Source organism: Hyperolius riggenbachi, chromosome 7, assembly GCF_040937935.1.
Source record: "Hyperolius riggenbachi isolate aHypRig1 chromosome 7, aHypRig1.pri, whole genome shotgun sequence".
In the NCBI taxonomy this organism is placed as follows: Eukaryota; Metazoa; Chordata; class Amphibia; order Anura; family Hyperoliidae; genus Hyperolius; species Hyperolius riggenbachi.
The window spans coordinates 252,714,268-252,736,256 of NC_090652.1; the positions used below are offsets into that span (position 1 = coordinate 252,714,268).

General features: G+C 46.2%; 1 protein-coding gene across 1 annotated transcript in view; it reads right to left on the reverse strand.

Annotated features, from left to right (window-relative positions):
• Nucleotides 1–962: 962 nt before the first annotated feature.
• The window catches only part of SLC25A12 (solute carrier family 25 member 12), a 194,416-nt gene continuing 173,389 nt past the window's right edge, over nucleotides 963–21,989 (reverse strand). Inside the window, exons 16-18 of the mRNA XM_068245524.1 lie at nucleotides 10,100–10,258; nucleotides 6,353–6,443; nucleotides 963–1,597 (exon numbers count right to left, since the gene is read on the reverse strand). Of these exons, the coding sequence (XP_068101625.1) occupies nucleotides 1,405–1,597; nucleotides 6,353–6,443; nucleotides 10,100–10,258 (443 nt within the window). The 3' untranslated portion in view covers nucleotides 963–1,404. The remainder of the gene's footprint in view (nucleotides 1,598–6,352; nucleotides 6,444–10,099; nucleotides 10,259–21,989) is intronic.

Genomic DNA, 21,989 nt, shown 5'->3' on the forward strand with positions numbered 1-21,989 from the left:
CTTTAGGGATCGGCTGCCTAACCCCCCTTAAGGACCAGGTCATTTTACATGGGGGGGGGGGGGTCAGGCAGCCGGATCCCCACTATAGATAGCTGGGTGTGGCCAGGTGTCCCCCACATTGTCAGCAGCCTTTACTCACCTCCCAGGCTCCAGCGATGAGCAGCTCTAGCCCTCTCCGCTTTGGCTGTGTATTCTCACTCTCACTACTGTTACGTTCCGGGTTGCAGCTTGATGACGTCATTAAGCCGGGACCCGACACTTACTGTACGTCAGATCGAGTGGGGATGCCGGCCAAATCGGAAAGGAGCGACGTTTGCCAGGGGAACGTCAGGAAGGTGAGTGGATCCTCTTCCCCCTCAGACCGCCGCTGCTCTGTTAGTGATCACTACGGTCAGCTGGGGATCATAGTGATCACGTGATCAGGAACCAATCGGGATGGCTCCTGATCACTGAGGGGAGATGTCAGCTGTCATTTGACAGCTTATTTTTCCATCTCGGGTGCGCATGATCACGTTGGGAGCGAAAATGGCAGGTGGCGTAAATCCTACGCTGTATCAGGCTTAGACAGCCACAAGTGCGGCGTAGGATTTACGCTCAGCAGTCTCCAAAAAAGTTAAATAAGAGTTAACTATGTGAAGAAATAATCAGAAGATACAGTTTATCTAAAATAAACAGAATGTTTCTTTAACTGATTAAATGAAAACAGCTGTCACTTTCTAGATGACCCCCATAGTTGTCACCAACATAATTTTACCCTCATATTCCTTCCTGAGCTTCTGCTGGCTTTTAAATTGTGTTCCTGGCTGAGGAAGGAAGATCAGGGCTGGAATGGCTGACTTGGATTGGATGGCTACCTGAAAGAATAATAATGAAAAACAAAAATTAAAGCAACTCTGCTTCTGTAATACAAAACTTTATGCAGCGTTGGATTCTTACCCCCACAATCATTCACCATACAGAAATTAAGTCAAACAGTAATGATTTATTTCCATAAAATACATCAAAATGAGCAAATGAAACCATAAATACATTACCCAATGGTCACACCTCCCGTATATGTCCTGTACATTTTCCGCCACCCCTCAGAGAAGGAGTAAACAGATGTCCTATGTGCTGTGGTGTCTTTGTACAGATGTACAATATGTACAGTAACAATAATTGCAACGCTGTGAAAAGCAGTCTATTAAAATGAGAGAGAAAACACACACACATGCTCTCTTTAGGAGATGGGTATACATTCTATGTGCTGAATAAAGCAGAGATAGCCCTCTTCTGGGCAAAGAGATGATTGTTCTCTCAACAAATAGATATATTAGAATGGGGACGAGCAGCTCAGGTAAAGCCACATGCAACTGACCAGAGAGATACAGAGCTGTGCTGCCTCTATGGGTTCCGATGGCTCCGCTATACAGTGGGAGCAGCTTTGACCTGAGTAGCCACCACCTCAGGAGACCTAAACTTTGGCAGGTAGAGGCCAAACTTGTTTTCAATTCCTGCAAATGTGGCAGTCGCCAGTCTGTAGCCTCCTATGTGGTCTGGATGTGCTGGGGGAAGGTTGGAGATTCTGGTCTTTGGCGCCTCTGACCCCGCAGGCTTGCTGTAGAAAAAAAGGGAAAGACAAGTCTTCATCAGTGAACAAGCTTGTATTGTGCCAGCTGATTTCACATGTGAGCTTCTAACACAAACCAGCCAGAAAGCAGCATGTTACAAAGCTGTTTATTTTATTCAATGGGCTGAGCTCACAGAGGCCATTATGTGACTCTCACGGCAGCTTCTACATGGAGGATTTACAGGCCAGGCTTGCTGATTGGTTCAGACAGTTGTCAATGATGTGGCCAACAGACGGCTGGCATATTGAGCAGCTTCCAGACTGCACTGGGGGAGTATGTTATCCTGCTCGTCAATTATACGCTGCAAGATGTATTCATGCAAAGCTAGTGAAGAGGAGGGAAGCATGAGGAAACCCGCACAGGCGTCTTTCTTGCTGAGTGACAAGGAAGAAGGGCTGGTTAAAGGGGAAATGGAAAACACACACAGTGGCTGCAGTACGAGAGGCTCCATACAAAGCCTCCTTGTTAACAACACCATCACCTCTGCTTTGCTATTAGCAATAATGTAAAGCTGAATACTCACCTGACGATGCAGGAAGATGGATCCTAGCGACGCCCCCTGACAATAAGCACTACCCTAGCCAAGTTCCTGCAGGCGGGTACACACAACGCAGGAAGATGGATCCTAGCGATGCCCCTTGACAATAAGCACTACCCGAGCCAAGTTCCTGCAGGCGGGTACACGCAACGCCTCACAACGGGCGATAGCAGGAAGTCAAGAGATTGGAATACTTTGTGCAGAGTCGTATGAGATCTTAAAGCGAACCTCCAGACTAAAAATCTACTCAGCAGAACTGAAAAGGCTTGGTGTTTCTTTAACCTGCCTGGCGTTCTATTAAGATCGCCAGGCAGGCTGCGGGAGGGTTTTTTTTTAATAAAAAAAAAACTATTTCATGCAGCCAACTGAAAGTTGGCTGCATGAAAGCCCACTAGAGGGCGCTCCGGAGGCGATCTTCCGATCGCCTCCGGCGCCCAGAATAAACAAGGAAGGCCGCAATGAGCGGCCTTCCTTGTTTTGCTTATATCGTCGCCATAGCGACGAGCGGAGTGACGTCATCGACGTCAGCCGACGTCGTGACGTCAGCCGCCTCCGATCCAGCCCTTAGCGCTGGCCGGAACTTTTTGTTCCGGCTGCGCAGGGCTCAGGCGGCTAGGGGGGCCCTCTTTCGCCGCTGCTCGCGGCGAATCGCCGCAGAGCGGCGGCGATCAGGCAGCACACGCGGCTGGCAAAGTGCCGGCTGCGTGTGCTGCTTTTTATTTCAGCCAAATCGGCCCAGCAGGGCCTGAGCGGCAGCCTCCGGCGGTACTGGACGAGCTGTGCTCGTCCAGACCGCCCAGCAGGTTAACAGTTTCACAGCATCAGACCTTTGTTTTTCTTATAGAAGTCTCATTTTTAGCTACATTTTTAGCTAAGCTCCGCCCCATCAAAGAAAACTGCCCGGGCTTTTTTCCCCTGATGCTGTGCAAAGCATGATGGGATTTCCTATGTTGTTATTCACGTTGCCTAGCAACTGGGAGGGTTGATCAGCACACAGGACAGTTGGAACTGTGTCTCATGCTCCCTGTCACCTTCTTTCAACCAAACAGATGGCTGCCCTCATGAAATCACAAACCTTTGCCTGTTCTTTTAAAACAGGGTGGGTAAGAGATTATATCACCTATCTATTTTAATTAACATAGATAATGTAACTTAATGACAGTATGTTTGTTTAGGCTGAAGTTCCTCTTTAAAGATCCGATCCGCCATGACTGTCTTTTTTGCTGTGCGTCAAACGTCGTTCACATAATTGCGCGTCTGTATCCATATTGCGAGATCGCTCGTGGCTCAAAAAATTGCCAGTTGGTGGAAACATCATCATACAAATCGCGTAGTGGGTACAGGCCTTTAGACTTAAGCTGGCCATACACTGGCCCAATTTGCCGCCGTTTCGACAGCAGATTCGATCACTGGGATCGAATCTGCTGCCAATCGTTCGCGCTAAACACACCCGCCGATCAGATTGCCTCCCGAAATCGGATCGGTCCCACGATCGCGCCGTGCGGGAAATTACCGTCGATCGCCCGCGGGTAGGGAGCGCGTCGCTAGCGGCGGCCGATCCGATACAGTTATACATTACCTGTGCTGGCTCTTGGGCATCTTCTCCGCGCTGCACCGCTCTGTTCCTGCTTCCATCCCAGCGTACATTAACTTCCTGTGTCACTCCAGTGACCAGGAAGTTCAACTAGAGGGCGCTCTATTTGAACTTCCTGGTCACGGAGTGACACAGTGTACGCTGGGATACGGTGTGGTGCAGCGCGGAGAAGAGGACCCGGAGCCAGCTACAGGTAATGTAAAAGGGGGGGGGATGGGGGGGGGGGCAGGCGGCAGGAGCAGCTCAACAGATTGTGATCGGCTTCAGGCTGAAATCGATTCACAATCTGTTTGCAGTAAAGGCAGCCATACGATCCCTCTCTGATCAGATTCGATCAGATAGGGATCTGTCAGTTGGTCGATCTAATGGCAAATCGACCAGTGTATGGCTACCTTAAGGGCTCTTTCACACTGCAAAATGCATGCAGGAATGCAATTTCTTGCATGCGTTATCGACGCAGTGCATGTGCATTGTGGAGCATTGTAGCAAGGAAGTCAGCTACAGCAGCACAATAAAAAACCCAATGGGATAACGAGTGCATCATCCGTTACAATGTTCCCGACCACATTATATCGTAACACTATGTGTGGTGCGTGAGACTGACAGCGCAGCACACAATATGAAAGGGCCCTAAAGAATAACCTTTGAGATGCAAGTAAATGGCTTTGCCATAATACCAAATTTCACCAGCAGGTGAAAACTGCACAAACAGTCCTGGGTCCTAAAAAAGCCCAGTGTGTGTCCTTCATTCTGAACAAGGTCGGTATCATTTTCTATGGGGTCAGGCTTATCTCCTATTATAATTAAAAACTGTTTTCATTCTCCTGATCCCGATGTAGAGATCCCCGTAAGGAAGTCCTCTCTCTTCCTACCTGACCTGGATTTTTGTTTCCCATAATCTCTTTTTGGAGCAAGTCACAGGAATGCATTTTTGATTCACCTCTGAATGTAACCTCCTGTCTTAGGCTCCGTTCACAGTGCATAAGTTACGTTGCAGAATATTTCTGCATGTCAACTTACTGACCATACAAGTCTCTGGGCCTGTTCACATCTCTGTGTTGTAACGGATTGAATTAGCCTAACTCGCTACATGCATTGTATTAACATCTACAGTATGTCCGGTCTCTATTGAAGTTCACACTCATAACGCATGTGCTATGCAACGCACACCCTATGAACCCGCTCTCAGCAATCCTCTTTCCCTCCCTCTCACCTACATCTGATAAATCCTCACTATGAAATAAGTTGCGAGTCAAGCTTTGTAAACCGTTGTGAGGAATAGGGATGATCAATGAAATGCAAATAATTTCGAGTTGATGCAGGATAATGCAAATGTATGCAGCTTGAAAAAGGACCAATCAAATTTTACCACAGGATTTGATTGGTTTATTTTCAAGGGTATATATTTGCATACAAAATTTGCATAATGCTGCTGATTTGCATCTCACTGACCATCCCTAGTGAGGAATACAAACGCATTCACTACATTTTCAGCTCTAAATTATTGAGGTTTGTTGAAATCACAAAATGGTGATTCTGAGCAACAGAAAACAGTATTTAGATTTTTTTTTCTAAAATAATTTATAGACTATGCATGTGGGAGGAAGGAGAACGAAGACTGGCAAACTGCCCATACGCTTTAGGCCTGGAACCCACTACAAATCGCTAGCGTTTTTAATAAGCGTTTTGCAAGCGATTTCATGAGCGTTTTCTGGCGATTTTGGTAGCGATTTTAAAAAGTGTAAGCTTTTTTCCAGTGATTGTGTAGCGATTTTAATTCTGATCCTTTCAATCAACTGTCATTTTTTTTACAGTGTGCAGTAATTTAAAAATGCTAGCAAATTGCTCTGTGTAGGTTTTTTGACGAGCGATTATGCCATTGTTTATATACTTTACATTGCAGATACGTTAACGCAAAACGCTAACGCTCAAAAATGCTGTATGTCCTGCGTTTGCGATTCTGGTAATTGCAATTGCTCCAGTGGAATTTGGCACATCCATTAACATTAGCTAAGCGTTTAGGGAGGTTTTCAAAAATGCTAGCGATTTCCCTAAACGCCAAAAAATCTCTATTGTGGGTTCCAGCCCTCAATCATGTTACAGAAAGTGAGGTCATTGTTCCACCTGTTCTGTGTTTAGCGGAATTCACCTTCCTGCACCTATTTTCTTATTACAGGCATCCAATGCGTGTTCACAATGCTTGTTTACTGTCCTAACAAAAGGAAACCACATCTCCCAGAATCTCCCCATGCGGCTGTGCTGTGAATGCAACACTCAGGCTATGCAGGAACCGATCATTTGTATGGAGCGGAGACAATTTACAAAAAAATGGGTTTAGTTAAAGAACTGAGTTTCAATTTGAGATGTGTTCAGCTAAATGATAGTTTTTTTTCCCCTTCAGCGTGTGAAATGATATCATTCTGCAGAGGAATCCAGACCCTCAGAGACTTGTCTCCCATGTCAAATGTCTAGAATGAAATCACCAGAGGACCGGAAAGAGGGAATTTGTTCTATAATAAGCACAGGCAGGCCGACTAGAATTTCACCAGATCCCACATGCAGCTCTGCATAAAATTCCCTCTCTAGACATGCACAGAATAGGATACTCACGTTCCCCCGAAGTCAACATAGAGCCATCTCTGCAGGAGCTCATAGGTAACCAGTGTGACACCGAACTGAGGGGATGAGCGGAACACTCGTGCTGTGGGAACATCAAATGCAATTCTTTAATGCATTTACCAAGGAAGGATATAGCATGGGCTGGAAGGAATAAAACCCACTGTCTATAGAAAGAGGCAGCAAAGTGCTGAGCTTATAGCTTATTTAAGTACATATTATGCGGCAGGTAATAGTGAACATTTATCCTGAGGTAATTTACGCCCATCCATTCTTTTGTACAATTAAAGGGAACCCGAGGTGAGAGGGCTATGGAGGCTGACATGTTTACTTCCTGTTAAATAATGCACATTGCTTGGCTGTCCTGCTGATCCTCTGCCTCTAATACATGTAGCCATAGATCCTGAGGAAGCATGAAGCACTTCAAGTGTCTGACAAATCTGACAAGATTAGCTGCATGCTTGTTTCAGGTGCGGGATTTAGACTTCATGTGTCAAACCCCAGGCCTGGAGGGCCAGATCCACGCCAGTGTTTAGGATGGACTGAGAACAAGAGGAACGTGTTCTACCTGATGGACCACACCTTTCCTGATACAGACCCATCAATTAATTTGAGCTGTACCAAAAATGTGTGAGGACCTCGGCCCTCGAAGGACCGGTTTGACGTGCCTGATTTAGACCCTACTGACAAGAAAGATCAGCAGGGCTGCCAGGCAACTAGTATTGTTTGAAAGGGAATAAATATGGCTGCTTCTATAGGTCTCACACATCAGGTTCCTTTTAATAAATCCTTCATTATGTTCCAATTTATGTACAAAATAAAAAGACACAGGGCCCTTTTCCACTTGCTGCGTTCTAACCTGATTTTCAGATTGAGCACAATTTGCAAAGGCACAGTGATTAAATAATTATCATAGTGCTCTTTTTCCATTAGTGTGGTTAGACGCAAAAGCAGTGCATGCTGCATTTTGCCTGCATTTTCATTTGGGTTAAGTCAATGGAGAGCACAAAAAATTTTTTTTTTGCTTTGCTATGTAATTGTCTTGCGATCCAGCAATTTAAGATTTTTTCCTGCTTTTCTTTTTCCACCATCAGAAACAGTGGGGGAGATTTATCAACGCATTGCCGACAGTTTTTTCTTCTTAATCTGTTCTAAACAGTAGGGAGAACAGTTCTGCATGATAATAAGAACCTTCTTAAATCCTAGGTAATAATAGCAATTTAGCATGAATTTCTAGAGCTGCACTACAGTTAAGAAAAGTGCAAATCCATCCCTAACCTGGCGCAGATTAAGAAGTGCTTGATAGCAGTTCTACCATAGCAGTTCTACAGATGTAGAACTGCAGGCTAAACATGATTGCAAAGTGCAGGCTATACATGATTTGTGATGTGCTCCTTCCCCCTGCTGAAGAGCCTGCTGCTATCAATACAGCAGGTGTGTTGGTTACCTCAGCAACAGCAATTCCCCTCACACACTGCACTGTCTAAGAGACCTTCCTAGCTCCTCCTATTTTACAACAGAGTTAGAAGAAAGCTGCACTATCTAATGATTTCTTAAGATGCCTAAGACAGTTCTGCATGGATTTCTAAAAACCTACCAATATTTTGTCTCAGACACTCTTGATAAATCTGGCCCAGTGAATGCAATTACATAGTAAAACCTACTCGGACTTGCAATAATCACTTCACAAAGCCTGCAGTATAAATAGCTAAAATCACAACCCCATCTTTAAATGCAAAAGAGCACTTATATAACTATATGCACAGTGAGGGTGGGATTGCAAACTGAAAAAAAAAAACACTTAGGGCTCGTTTAGACTATACACCCTGCTGTGCGCATTTTGGCAGCGTGCATAGTGTGCGACATGCAAGAACGGTACAAGGGCATGATCTTGTTTTGTTGTGAGTTTCCTGTATGTCCTACCTTGTATGTTAACCCTTTTATCTATTGTGCAGCGCTGCGTAATATGTTGGCGCTTTATAAATACAATAAATAATAATAATAACAATAAGGGCATAGACAGCCCTTCTACCGTTCCCATCATATGCGCTGCGCAGCTATCGCACTGCTGCATGCATTTTCAGGAATCGCAGCGCAGATCCCATTCACTCTAGTGAATGGTATCTGCAGTGCGTAGTAGTGATAGTAATGATCTGAAAAAGGCCTTAGACAGGCTTGAGAGCAGGTCTACACTATCCAGGATGCACAACAGTGCGTCCCTGAGTGGATACACGTCGCCCTGTTGCAATGTCCGTCAATTCACGTTACTGTTGTGCATTCGGTTGGTTGCTGCCTCTGCCATACAAGTCCAACGTTGCTGCTGCCACTGCATGGGACACGAGCTGTTATGCTGATTAGAGCCCGTGCAGAAGCATCAGGCTTCCAGTGAATTACAACAGACCAATTGGAATCCTCCCCGAGAACCCGGGAGGATTCTCATTGGTCTGTTGTAATCCAATGGGAGCCTGATACTTCTGCTGTGGCTCCAATATATATACCGGCACTTGCAGGACAAGTAGACTAGAGCCAAGCGGCGGCGGCAGCAGTAGTGGTGGATCGAAAGGCAAAAGAGGACTTAAGACAAGTGAGTAGAGCAGGAACGTATGCCGAAAAGCCTAGTGAGAACGGACACTGTCTGTCCCCATAGGCTTTCACAAATCCTGTTGGCATCCATAGCATCTCCAGTGTCTGAAAAATTAGATAGAACAGATAAATAGAACTGTTCACAATGCCATGCGTGAATGGATGCTGTACCAAACATAGAATCTGTTGACATCCGTTCCTGCGTTCTGTGAAGCAGACAAAATGTGTCCGTTTTCACAGCAAGTGTAAACTGGCCCTTACACTGTACGTGTAATTTAGTAATCATGAGACCACTGAAACCTTGTATACACTACACACTAGAATCTAAGCATGAGTAACAAACAACAAACAAACACATGACATTTATATCGTGCTTTTCTCCTGGCGGACGCAAAGCGCCGGAGCTGCAGCCACAAGGACGCGATCTATAGGCAGTAGCAGTGTTAGGGAGACTTGCCCAAGGTCTCCTACTGAATAGGTGCTGGCTTACTTAACAGGCAGAGACGAGATTTGAACCCAGGTCTCCTGTGTCAGAGGCAAAGCCCTTAACCATTACACTATCCAGCCACTTCAGAGTGGCAGCAGTTTCAGATCCCCCTCGATGCATTGAGCAATCTGCCTGGCGGATCATCTTGGACAAGGGCACTGTTCTCCTACTCATGCTGCCCACTCCAATATGAGCTGCAGCGTCTGACCGCCTCCTTCCTCCATAGCAACAGAACATGGCACTAGCCTGCAGGCTAGCACCACATACAGAACTCAGCCCAGAACTCAGCCCTGAACTCAGCTTGAGGGATTGAGTCCCAATACCGGCAGGCATCAGTACTTGTACGTGTATATGAGGCTTTAGCCCATGTCCCTTCAGATTCAGGCAGTGGGCCCTGTATCCCAACACACTCAGAAGCACCCATTGACGTCAGCAGGGCAGTAGAGTGTGTACTGTGTTATGCAGGCCCATGGATCAGAAGGAGCGATAACGCAATAATGTGACTGGTATGTCAGATAAAGGTAACCCTGACAATATATACACCTTTTGACTACATTAAAGGAGTGGAAAGGGTGGACGTCATGAAAAGGACTCTTCAACAATATCTGTAGTTCCACTTTAAATAGGCCTCTACTATAACAATATATGAGCACTATATAACAGGGTACAACCTCCAGCTCCCTTCCATAAAGCCTTTGCTCCTTCTTCTTTCAGGATTTTTTGAAAGCAGTCAATCACACCAGTGTACGTGGTCTGTCCGGCACGCGCTGCCACTTGTAGTCTTGTCTTGATGACATCAGCAGGGGTTACTAAGGATGCCGCAGGAACGCCTGTAAAATACAATCTTATTAAACTTCCAGGTAGAAACAAGGTGAAGTACATGATTAAATTCTTCATGGTGAAGTAATGCTTGCAGGTCTCTTTTCTACAAAATCAGTAACAGTACTTCAGGTCTCCATGGAATCTGCTGTTTAAAACAGGATTGTCAGCCACAAAATCAAATTCAATTTACCCACTGCTCTGTGTTTATTATGTAGTCTACATCCTGACCCTACATTGCAAGCATTCCAATATAATCATACATGTTTCTGTTGTAATGAATCTTATCTCAGTCAGCCTGGCTCCTTTCTGGTACATTGCTGGGGAGAGGGAAGTGTGTTATCTCCCCTCCCACTTTTCTGCTCCTCACTGATTGGCTTAGGGTAATTCAGTGTGACATGAGGCTAAGAAGGGAAATACACCTCACCCCTCGGCAGAAGCTGCTGAAATATGACCTATGCTGTGCTCACATGTTTACAAAGCAAGTTAGATATGACAGTGCAGTGTCTAAGAGAAGAAAAAAGCTTAAGGGAGGAAATGACACCAGGCTTGCTTCAGTCGGAGGCAGTAAAGATGGAATATGCCTGGAACAGTGTTCTCTTTATTTACTACCATGTATAAGCCGAGGTACCCACTTTTTTCCTCAGATGGGGGGCACGGACACAGCAGGGAGCCAGCTGGCAAGAGCAGGATCACTAGTGCACGATCATTACACTCCTCTGCCAGTAACAATACCTGCTCCACCATCCGTTCTGCTCCAATTACTCACATATAAGCCAAGGGGGTAACTTTTCAGCACAGTTTTTGTGCTGAAAAATTAGGCTTATACGCAAATATGATGTGGTCTATAAAATTCACTGAAATCAATACGTGAACAGTACTATACATAGGTTATCTAAGTAGAACAAGTATGGCGCCGAAACAGGACGCCGCGGCCACAGGGCTCCGGTCCTTTCTCTCCTTTCTCCCCTCTCACCTGCTCTTTCTTTCCCTCTGGGGAATGGTGGAGGGGCGGGGGTCACTGCTGCTGCTCGCTGGCAGCCCCATCATCGCAACTGTTCGCCGGCAGCTCCATCACTGGCCGGCACACAGCCTGGGGGGCCTTGACGAGGAGCCTGCCCGGAACACGTGGAGGCGCGGGTCTGAGGCGGGCGGCCAGCTGATCGGGCGCTCAGCTGATCGCGCCCACGTGCTCTTGCTGCTCTGGGTTTCCGGATCTGGCCTCCGCTCTCTCGCCGCTGCAGGGAAGACCCGGGCATGCTCTGCCCGATGCGGACCTGGCCAAGGAGGACCCGGATTTCCTCTGCCCGAGCTGCAGCCTCTCTGGATCTCTCCCCATTGCTGCCCGGTCATCAGCAGTAGAGTCCTGCAGCCACCTCCGGATCTCCATCGCTGCTGACAGCCTTGCATGCAGCAGTGGCCTGGATCCACTCTGCATGCACCTCGGAGCGCTCTGGGCTGCCTGGATCCACACCACCACCGCATCAATGGAGGGCCTGATGCTGCCCCATCGCAGCCACAGAGGTGGGGATGCTGCCCCCCTCCCAGTGGAGCTGGCAGTGGCTGCTGCATCTGGTATCCTGCCACCACCAAGGTAAACCTCTTGGCCTGCCCACCACTGCTGCCCCCGGCCCCCACGTCCACCATCACTGAGGCCCAGCCGGGGTGGCCCCCAGCCCCACCATCACTGCGGCCCAGCAAACGTGCCCCCTGGCCCCACATCCAACACCACTGCGGCCCAGCAAAGGTGCACCCTGGCCCCACAGGGCCCCCACTGTGTCTGCACCTCCCATTACCAGCCGTGCTGACTTGTAATCAGGAGCGCTACTCCTCGGGCAACCTGGTCCGAGTGAACTCTGCTGTGCGCCTCCATCATGATGCCCCTCAGCTTTCACAGCCTTCTCTCTACTTTCGTGGACAATCAGTAGCACCTGTCTTGTTGGGAGCGTGTCGCTGTGTAGCGTCCAGTGCCGAAAATGGCAGCGCTCATATCAGCTCTCAGGATGCTCCTCCAGTCCCACTCTTTTTCTGTTCCTGCAAACAGTGTATGTTCTTGCTATGTTTTGTATTTCGTTAACTGTACGTGTATGCTGTAATGCTGTTTTGCTTTTTACTGTTGCTTTTTTATTGTTTATATGTATGTACCATGCTTAACTGTATGCGATGCTGCACTCTGCTTAATTGTACGCACAAGCTGTAATGTTGTCCTATGTATGCTTGTCCCATGTCTATGTATGCTTAACCGTATGCTATCCTGTTTTTCTTTTTCATCGACGACCCTGTATGCGCCAAAACCAATTCCGGGTACAATCCACCGTTGTACTTGGCGATAATAAATTCTTATTCTGATTCTGATCTACACATACCTATATTTGTTTTCCTGGAATAGTATGGCTGACCCTACAACTTTAAAAAGAGCTGTAATCCAGTGTAGTGGAAAAATACCTATATTGTCTTCCAAGTTATATTCACCAAGAAATCATAATCACATTAAGCATTCCTTCACTGGTGCAAACAGCTGAAGCTCTTGTTGATGTATTAACTTTCAATAGATGCAGCTTTTGAGCGCAGTGGCGGGCTTTGATGTTGTATTTCTACCTTTCAATAGATACTGCTTCTTTTGTAGTGGTGAGCTTCTTTGAAGACTGACCTGCCAAATAATCCCCCTCCTGTTATGCAAACTGTAAAATAAAAGCTAAGCATGGATGAGATGAGAAGAGACAGCCTTGTATATAAACATGGCGTCTGATTTTGCGCTTCTCTATAAGATAGGAGAAACAATATTTCCAAAGCGTTATTTTCTATCTTTGCCTCCATAATACTGGCAGACATGAGTGCTCAGAGGGGGGTGATTAAAAGACAGGTACAGAGGAAACTGGAGCAGATTCCCGGCGACCAATCTGATCTGTTAAAGCTCTACTACTGTATCATCCTCCCTGCAAACTGTACTGATGATTGCATTCAGTGTTTAGGTGCCCATACATCAGGCGATAATGGGCTCTAGTCTCAAAACTTCTCATAAAATACTTATCACCTAATTGATAAAAATAACCTTTCAGCACATTTACAAGCAATATAATCACACAAAGCAAGTTGTTCCTGATTAACTTCATTTTAATATTACTTTTTTTTTTTTAATCATAGTATATTGCTCTTTGGAAGTTTAAAAATGTAACATAGATAAGGTGAAAACAGGTGAAAAAGCTTTGTGAATCTTGCCCTTTGGCGGCCGATAGACCAACTAATTCGATCATTATTGAATTGGTTGAAAATTTGTGCAGCCAAGTGCAGGCCAGATCGCCAATACGACCAATTTCAAACCAAAATTGGTTGCGTTAGTCGATTGCACCTGGTGCAATGTCGGGCCGAAGTTGGTTGCTCAGGTGTGCGGCGGTACATCAGTCGATTTTGGAACGAGTGACGAAACCCCCGCCGCTGCAATGTATAAATATGCGCCCCCTCCCCTTGTGTGTATTCATACATTACCAGTCCTGTAGCAGCTTCCGCTTAGTGTCGCAAACCTCCGGATGGCCTCCGTACACACCACTTGCGCATAGCGTCCAACGTCGGCGCATAGCGTCTGTCCTCAGTGGCGTGTACGGAGAGTCACCCGGAGGTTACCGACACCGCGCGGAGGCTGCTATAGGACAGGTAATGTGTAAATGAAAACACACGGAGGGCGGGGCACATTTTTACATTGTGGGCGGATGCGACTGGCACAACCGATTCCCTTAAGATTTCATGCTGAAATCGGGCGGGAACCGGCCTGCAGTATATGGGCAGCTTCGACGAACAGACAAATTTATCTCTAAACAGATTAGATTAGAGATGAATTTGTCTCTGTCGAATCTGCTCATAATTTCCTGATGTACGGGCCCCTTTACTGTGTTATTTTTAATTGCACAGTTTTTCAATTTGCATTTATTAAAATAAAAAGCGGGGGTCAGTGTTGCCCAAAGCCTGCTTTTCTGATGCGCACGCCCTCAGTGACAGAATTGTCTGTTACCTGTCGGAGCTCTACCTAGTGGCGTAACTAGAAATCATGCCCCCCAGCAAATCTTTGATGGTTCCCCCCAATGGTCACGCCCTTTCACTTGCCAACCCCTGGAGACCTCCACAGCCTGGGGGCCCATCTCACAAGGGTCATAAAACAAGTGTGGCCATCATGATCTCCACACCCATAATAAGTGTAGCAATAATAACACCTGATCTGAAGGATGGACCCCTGTATCAGATGGAGTGAAGTAGTAGTTGCCCCCCCCCCCTGCGGTTGCATGGGCTGCTCCACTGTAGTTACACCCCTGGCTCTACCACATCCTGTGTTCACACCTCTCTATTCAGCCCCAACAGAGGGGAGCTCAGGGAGAGGAATACGGTCCTGTGTGTCTAAAATACAACAAATACAATGTTCCTTAATTCATTAATTGTAAATGGCTGTAAAATAATGTCCACCAAACTCCTTGTAATACATACAGTTAAGGAAATGGCTATTTTCTCTGCAAAACTAGAATTTTATTTTTTTTTAAATGTTGTATGTTTAAAATAATAAGCTTATGGTGTAATCAGTGGTGAGAAAAGGATTTATTTTCACAAAGGTTTATCCCTGGATAGCTGACAAACCTGCTGATGTGGCGCACTGGAGAGTGACACAAGCCATGTGCCTGTGACCACACCAATGACACGCTCATTAAGATGGCTACACATACGCACCAGGGATTAAACAAAGCGTGCGTAATGAAGACAGAAATTGATTAGCACGCTTGTGTCACACTGCGGGGAGCTGTGAATAGCTCATCTATGGCCAATCTGTAAGCTGAGATTTATGATGACAGATCCAGTTAAGCAAAGCATAGGTAGCCGGCAAATTGCTAATGGGGGAATGGGGAGGGGGGGGTCTCATCATACCCTGCACACAAATGTCAGCAGTGGATGCTGCTACTTGTAGTTCACCAAGAAAGGAGGATCTGGCATTTCAATGCTTCATAATTTATGCTGACGTTTACCTCAAGGCTAGGAGAGTCATTTTCCATGACTTAGGCTATGTTCACATTATAAATCGCCAGCACTATCGCAAGCACTGAGCGATTTATTGAGAGTTTTGTCAGTGCTTTTCTAAGCGCTTTTGCAGAGTGATTCGTTTTTTCAGTTTCTGACGTCAGTCAGAAAGTGAACTCTTTCACCTGGAAATGAATAAATACAATGTATTTATTTATAGAAGCGCTTGGGAAATCGCTATACAAATCGCTTTTTCAAGCGCTTTGCGATTTCCCTATACCTTCCATTGAGCCAAAGTGCTCAGAAAATGGTACAGGCAGCACTTTTGAAAGCGGATCGCAATCGTAACGCTCATATGTGAACGCTCTCTTACTGACTGCTGCTGCAGATCAGGTTCACACACTGTGTCCCAGGATTTTTGTTACTGCGCATGTGCGCAGTAACTGACAGCTGGGACCAGGGAGCTGGACGGGCGAGCGAGGTGGGCGGGTGCGGGCGTGCAAGGTGGGCGGGTGTGGGCACGCGCATGCGCAATGTCGTCGGCAGCCATAGACCTAGAGCCCGTTTTCAAATGGGCTGGATCTACTAGTTTCTGTATAAAAACTTGATCCTGGATCCCGATCATGTCATATCATCAGATGATCAGAACCGAGAAGACAATGTCGGGTTACATCGGTGGAGGAGAGGAGATGTCAATCCAGCCGTCTGGACGGGTAACTATCAAAGCTCCCAGCTGCCCACTCTGCATACCCTGCCAGGCCGAGGAAGGCACACTTCCCCAGTGGCAGGAAAATGCAAACATTACTTTATTTGGCTGCTAAAGGGTTAACCCCCTTGGCGTTATGATTCTTTCCGGATTTTAGGGTTTAAAAGTAGTGCCATTTTTTTTACCCTTTCAGACCCTAAAACCTGGAAAAAATCATGCTGCCAGGGAGATGTGCAGCAGTTCTGCAATAACTCACCTCCCTGGCTCCAGCGCTGCAGTTAGGCCTCCATCCTCCGGGTGGCGCTGCAACTCTAAAGTGAAATTGTCGGCTGTGGTCATGACAGCAGGAAGCAGAGCCCTGGAGGAGAGAAAGAAGAATGCCGGCCGACGTTGGGATCCCCGGGAGGTATGTAGAAACGCTCCCGCTGCATTGCTCTGCATTCAGCCTCCAGTGGATACCCCGAGCAGAGGTCGGGATTACCGCTCTTAGCTGCGGTTTTCCGCCCCGACCCTAGCTCGGGATAACTGCCAAGGGGGTTAAATAGACTTTAACCACTTCACCACTGAGGGGTTTTACCCCCTGAGCACCAGAGCAATTTTCACCTTTCAGCGCTCCTTCCATTCATTCGTCTATAACTTTATCATTACTTATCGCAATGAAATGAACTATATCTTGTTTTTTCTGCCACCAATTAGGCTTTCTTTTTTTCAGTTTTGCGTCCATCCCTAATTACAAGCCCATAGTTTATAAAGTAACAGTGTTATACCCTCTTGACAAATATTTAAAAAGTTCAGTCCCTAAGGTAACTTTATGTATTTTTTTTAATTGTAAATTTTTGAATTTTTTTTTTAATTACCAAAAAAAAATAAAAATGGGGAGTGTGGGAGGTAATGAGTTAATTTTTTGTGTAAAAATCATTTATTTGTATGTGAAAAATTGTGTAGGGTGTAGTTTACTATTTGGCCACAAGATGGCCACAGTAACTTTTTGTTTTAATGCGACCTCCAAGCTTCCTTCCGGAAGCTTGGAGGAAGTATAAGGAGGCTGGACACGTGAGTTTTTTCTCACAATGATCGCGCTGCCCATAGGAGAGCAGCGGATCATTGTGGGGCTTAGATCAACGAACGGGAATGGATTTTCCCGTTCATTGATCTCCGGGCGAGCGGGCGGCGGCGTGTTTACTAGCAGCGGGCGGCGTGTTTACGAGCGGGAGCGCGGACAGAGTCGGGAACGCGGAAAGTACGGATTTCTCCGTCCCTGGGGGTTAAAGGATGGAAAAAGGGACGGAGAAATTCGTACGGGCGGGGGTAAAGTGGTTAAAACCTAATTTTTTAACCTTATTTTGAACACAAAGGGGCTGATTCACAAAGCTTTTATACTGAATTATTTCACCTTACTTATTAACTCACAATTTATTTCTTCTAAATGATCTGTCTCTCTTTATCTAACTTAACTCATGATTTATCTCTACTTGGCCCACATGCAATTCACTTTTTCTCCTGACTTTTCTCCTAGGTGATATTTTCAAACCTCGTCAATAAAACGCCTTTGCAATCCCCAGTAAGCAAAAAAATACTCAAAATAAATTTTGATGGTACTTTTTCACCTTTTTATTACTTTTTTAATTGCAAAGTGCTAAAAAGTTAATTTACACAGGAGATGAAAATGTATCTACTAGGAGAAAGCTCAAGAGAAAAAAAATGGATTGCATGTGGCAGCGTATCGGTTTATCTCATGCTTTAGTTCTCCTTACAGTTAAGGGGAATAATACGTGAGCTTTGTGAATCAACCCTAAAGTATATTAAGGATTTTATTCATCTGTTATTTAATGAATTACTAGAAGCGGTCCTTTAAAAAATTTTTTACATTTTTTAAAAATCTCCAGTTCCTGCTGAACATAAAGCGTCTAGCAGCCGGTTTTCTTTAGAGCTGTTCTCTGAATGAAGCTAAGGACGGCTCCAGCCTGTATTGCTGAAGGGCAGATGAATAGATGGCTTTTTCAGAGGAGTATTACAATGCCACCTCTATGGCGGCTCTGCAGGAAGCAGCGCGACAGCATCCTGCCAAGAGTGTGGCCCCCGGGCACGAGGTGGCTTTTGCCCCGCCATGCCCAGGAGTCAGGATGTTCCAGGACAGGAGGACAATGTGTTTTATATGAGAGGACAGACCTCCTGTCTGCAGCACCTAGCCCCCTGCAGTCTCTTCCTACACATCACTCCTGGGACACTGTGACACATGGCAGCAGCATGGCAAATAATATCACTGCATCTTCTATGCCACGGAATGAAGGAGAGTCTTTATAGCAGAGACAAAAGGGGACACTGATACAGCTAGAATACAAGGCATGCAAAAGGAAACTCCACCTCTGTTAATACATATGTGTAACTATACTACATATAGATGATTTTTTAATGACTTATTCTTTATTTACTCACTTAAGTGCCCACTAATGATACAATCTTGATTATATAATATTCTTCTATGTAATATGAGGAACTACCTAAAGTTTATAGTGTCTACTATTACTCAGAGTTTTAATGGCAGGGTCCCCAGATTGTTTTATATGTTATGGCCAAAGCCAGAAGTGTGGCAGGTTCCCAAATTGGCTGGCCAATGTAAGAAGTGGCCAAAAGATGTGGCCAAGGTCAGATGTAAGTGGGCAGCACGGTGGTGTAGTGGTTAGTACTCTCCCCTTGCAAGCGCTGGGTCCCCGGTTCGAATCCCAGCCAGGTCAACATCTGCAAGGAGTTTGTATGTTCTCCCCGTGTCTGCGTGGGTTTCCTCCGGGCACTCCGGTTTCCTCCCACATCCCAAAAACATACAGATAAGTTAATTGGCTTCCCCCAAAAAATAATTGGCCCTAGACCATACATGCACTACACGATACATACATATGACTATGGTAGGGACTAGATTGTGAGCCCCTCTGAGGGACAGTTAGTAACAAGACAATATACTCTGTACAGCGCTGCGTAATATGTCGGCGCTATATAAATACTTAAATAATAATAATAATAAAGAATACATCGTACCTTGGCTGGTGAGGTGACCAAAAAAAGCATTTTCAGACTAATGTGCAACTTGCAAGACTATGTCTAACACTAACCTTCCCGTCTCTAGTGCCTAACACTAATCTCCCATCTCCTCTATCACTGACCTTCCCGTCTCTAGTGCCTAACACTAATCTCCCGTCTCCTCTGCCTAACACTAACCTTCCCGTCTCTAGTGCCTAACACTAATCTCCCGTCTCCTCTGCCTAACACTAACCTTCACCTCTCTAGTGCCTAACACTAATCTCCCGTCTCCTCTGCCTATCACTAACCTTCCCGTCTCTAGTGCCTAACACTAATCTCCCGTCTCCTCTGCCTATCACTAACCTTCACCTCTCTAGTGCCTAACACTAATCTCCCGTCTCCTCTGCCTATCACTACCCTTCACATCTCTAGTGCCCAACACTAATCTCCCGTCTCCTCTGCCTATCACTAACCTTCACCTCTCTAGTGCCTAACACTAATCTCCCGTCTCCTCTGCCTATCACTAACCTTCACCTCTCTAGTGCCTAACACTAATCTCCCATCTCCTCTGCCTAACACTAACCTTCACCTCTCTAGTGCCTAACACTAATCTCCCGTCTCCTCTGCCTATCACTAACCTTCCCTTTTCTAGTGCCTAACACTAATCTCCCGTCTCCTCTGTCCATCACTGACCTTCACCTCTCTAGTGCCTAACACTAATCTCCCGTCTCCTCTGCCTATCACTGACCTTCCCGTCTCTAGTGCCTAACACCAATCTCCCGTCTCCTCTGCCTATCACTAACCTTCCCGTCTCTAGTGCCTAACACTAATCTCCCGTCTCCTCTGCCTATCACTAACCTTCACCTCTCTAGTGCCTAACACTAATCTCCCATCTCCTCTGCCTATCACTAACCTTCACCTCTCTAGTGCCTAACACTAATCTCCCATCTCCTCTGCCTATCACTAACCTTCACCTCTAGTGCCTAACACTAATCTCCCGTCTCCTCTGCCTAACACTAACCTTCCCCTCTCTAGTGCCCCACACTAATCTCCCATCTCCTCTGCCTATCACTGACCTCCCCTCTCTTCTGTCTGACAATAACCCCTCTACTCTGTCTAACACTAACCTTCCCCTCTCCTCTTCCTAATGCTGGGAATACACAATGGGCATAATTCACTAACCGGCGCCGGAGTGAAAAGCCACTTACTGCCCGAAATGTAGCTTTGCGCGCATTAATAGCAGCGCAAAGCTACATCGCCCACAAGACCACCCACATCGCGTGCAGTGCGGCTGGATAGTAATAGTGCGTGCTGCTACGTTATCGTCGCACCTGCTGCCTTGTAAAACGTTGCGTGCGGTGCGACAAAAACGGCGCATCAGGTGCCCCCAAAGCGACGCATCAATGCGCCGCTTCTGGGACACCCGATGTGCCGTTTTCGTTTACAAGGCAGCAGGTGCGACGATAACGTAGCACCACACACTATTACTATCCAGCCGCGCTGCATGCAATGTGGGTGGTCCTGTGGGTGCAAACCACCTAACGCTGTGGTTTGCGCCCATAAACTATTAACTTTCCTGGCGGTAACTGAGCTCGGGCTATGCCGCGCAGGAGTATTTCTCAGGCCCTGCAATTTTTTTGTTGTTGCACGCAGCTAGCACTTTGCTAGCTGCGCGAACTCACCGATCGCCGCCGCTCCCCGCTGATTTAACACCGCTCGCCACGTTAGAGGGTGCCCCCCCCCCCAAGACCCCTGTGCAGCCTGGCCAATCAGTGCAAGGCAGCGCTGAGGGGTGGATAGGGACCCCCTCTGACGTCCATGACGTCGGTGATGTCATCGCACCCGTCGCCATAACGGCGGGGGAAGCCCTAATGGAAATCCCGTTCAGAACGGGATTTCCTGACGGGCCTGATCGCCGCAGGCAATCGGAGGGGGGGATGCCGCTGCTCAGTGGCTGTCATGTAGCTAGCGCTAGGCTAGCTACATGACTTACAAAAAAAAAAAAAAACTGCTGCGCTGCCTCCCTGGTGGTTTTAATTGACCGCCAGGGAGGTTAAGGCCTCCTATCCGGCTTAGCGCCATTTAGTGAATCAAGGCCAATTCGTTTTTTTGGCAGATAGATGGCTCAATAGATAATTTCCGACAGTTCCGATCTGATTTAGATAATTTTTCGGATCGATTTTCTCATAGAAGTGAATGGAAATTGATAGCAAAATCGATCGGCCAGTAAATCTGCAGAAGAAACTGATCGTGTATTCCCAGCATTACACTATCCTCTCCTGCCAAACTGAAACCTTCCCACCTGTCCAGTTTCTGTCCTACCCAAGAAAGTGACAAAACACCAGGCAAACAGTAAATTGGCAGGAAAGCTATTTTGCACATTTGCCTGTCAATGTTGGACTTTGGCCGGTGATGTTGGACTTTGGCCGGTGATGTTGGACTTTGGCTGGTGATGTTACAACTAAACTGGCCACTTTGGGAAATAATCGGCCAGTTCCCACTTTGGCCAACTTCTGGCTTTGGTCATAACATATTCATAGACACTGAGTAACTGCAGTTTTTACAGTTAGCGTTTTCAAGCCAATATAATAATGATCCTTCAAAAACTACTCTATCTTGTTTTTGTGTTTGTTATTCCTATAGGATTGATTTGAAGCATTTACCATCCGATTCCTTAAAAGTGACACTGTTGGGAAAAAAACCCAAAAAACTTATGGTATAATTAATTGTATGTGTAGTACAGATCATTTATAGAGCAGTAGCAAAGAAAAGTCTAATATTTTTGTTTTCAGTTATATAGCTTTTTTTTTTTATAACATTGCATCATTCTCTAATATTCGCACTTACAAACCACACTGAGTATTTTAAAGTATGAATCAGAGCAGAGCTAATGACCCTTTGAACTCAACTGCAGTGAAACCTTATCTGAAGATGCCTCTCACTGTTTCTTTGATGAATAAGTGCTTCAGAAAATAGGACTGTCTCCAACCCAAGGTGGGTCAGAGAGCTCAGAGAAGCTCTTTTGC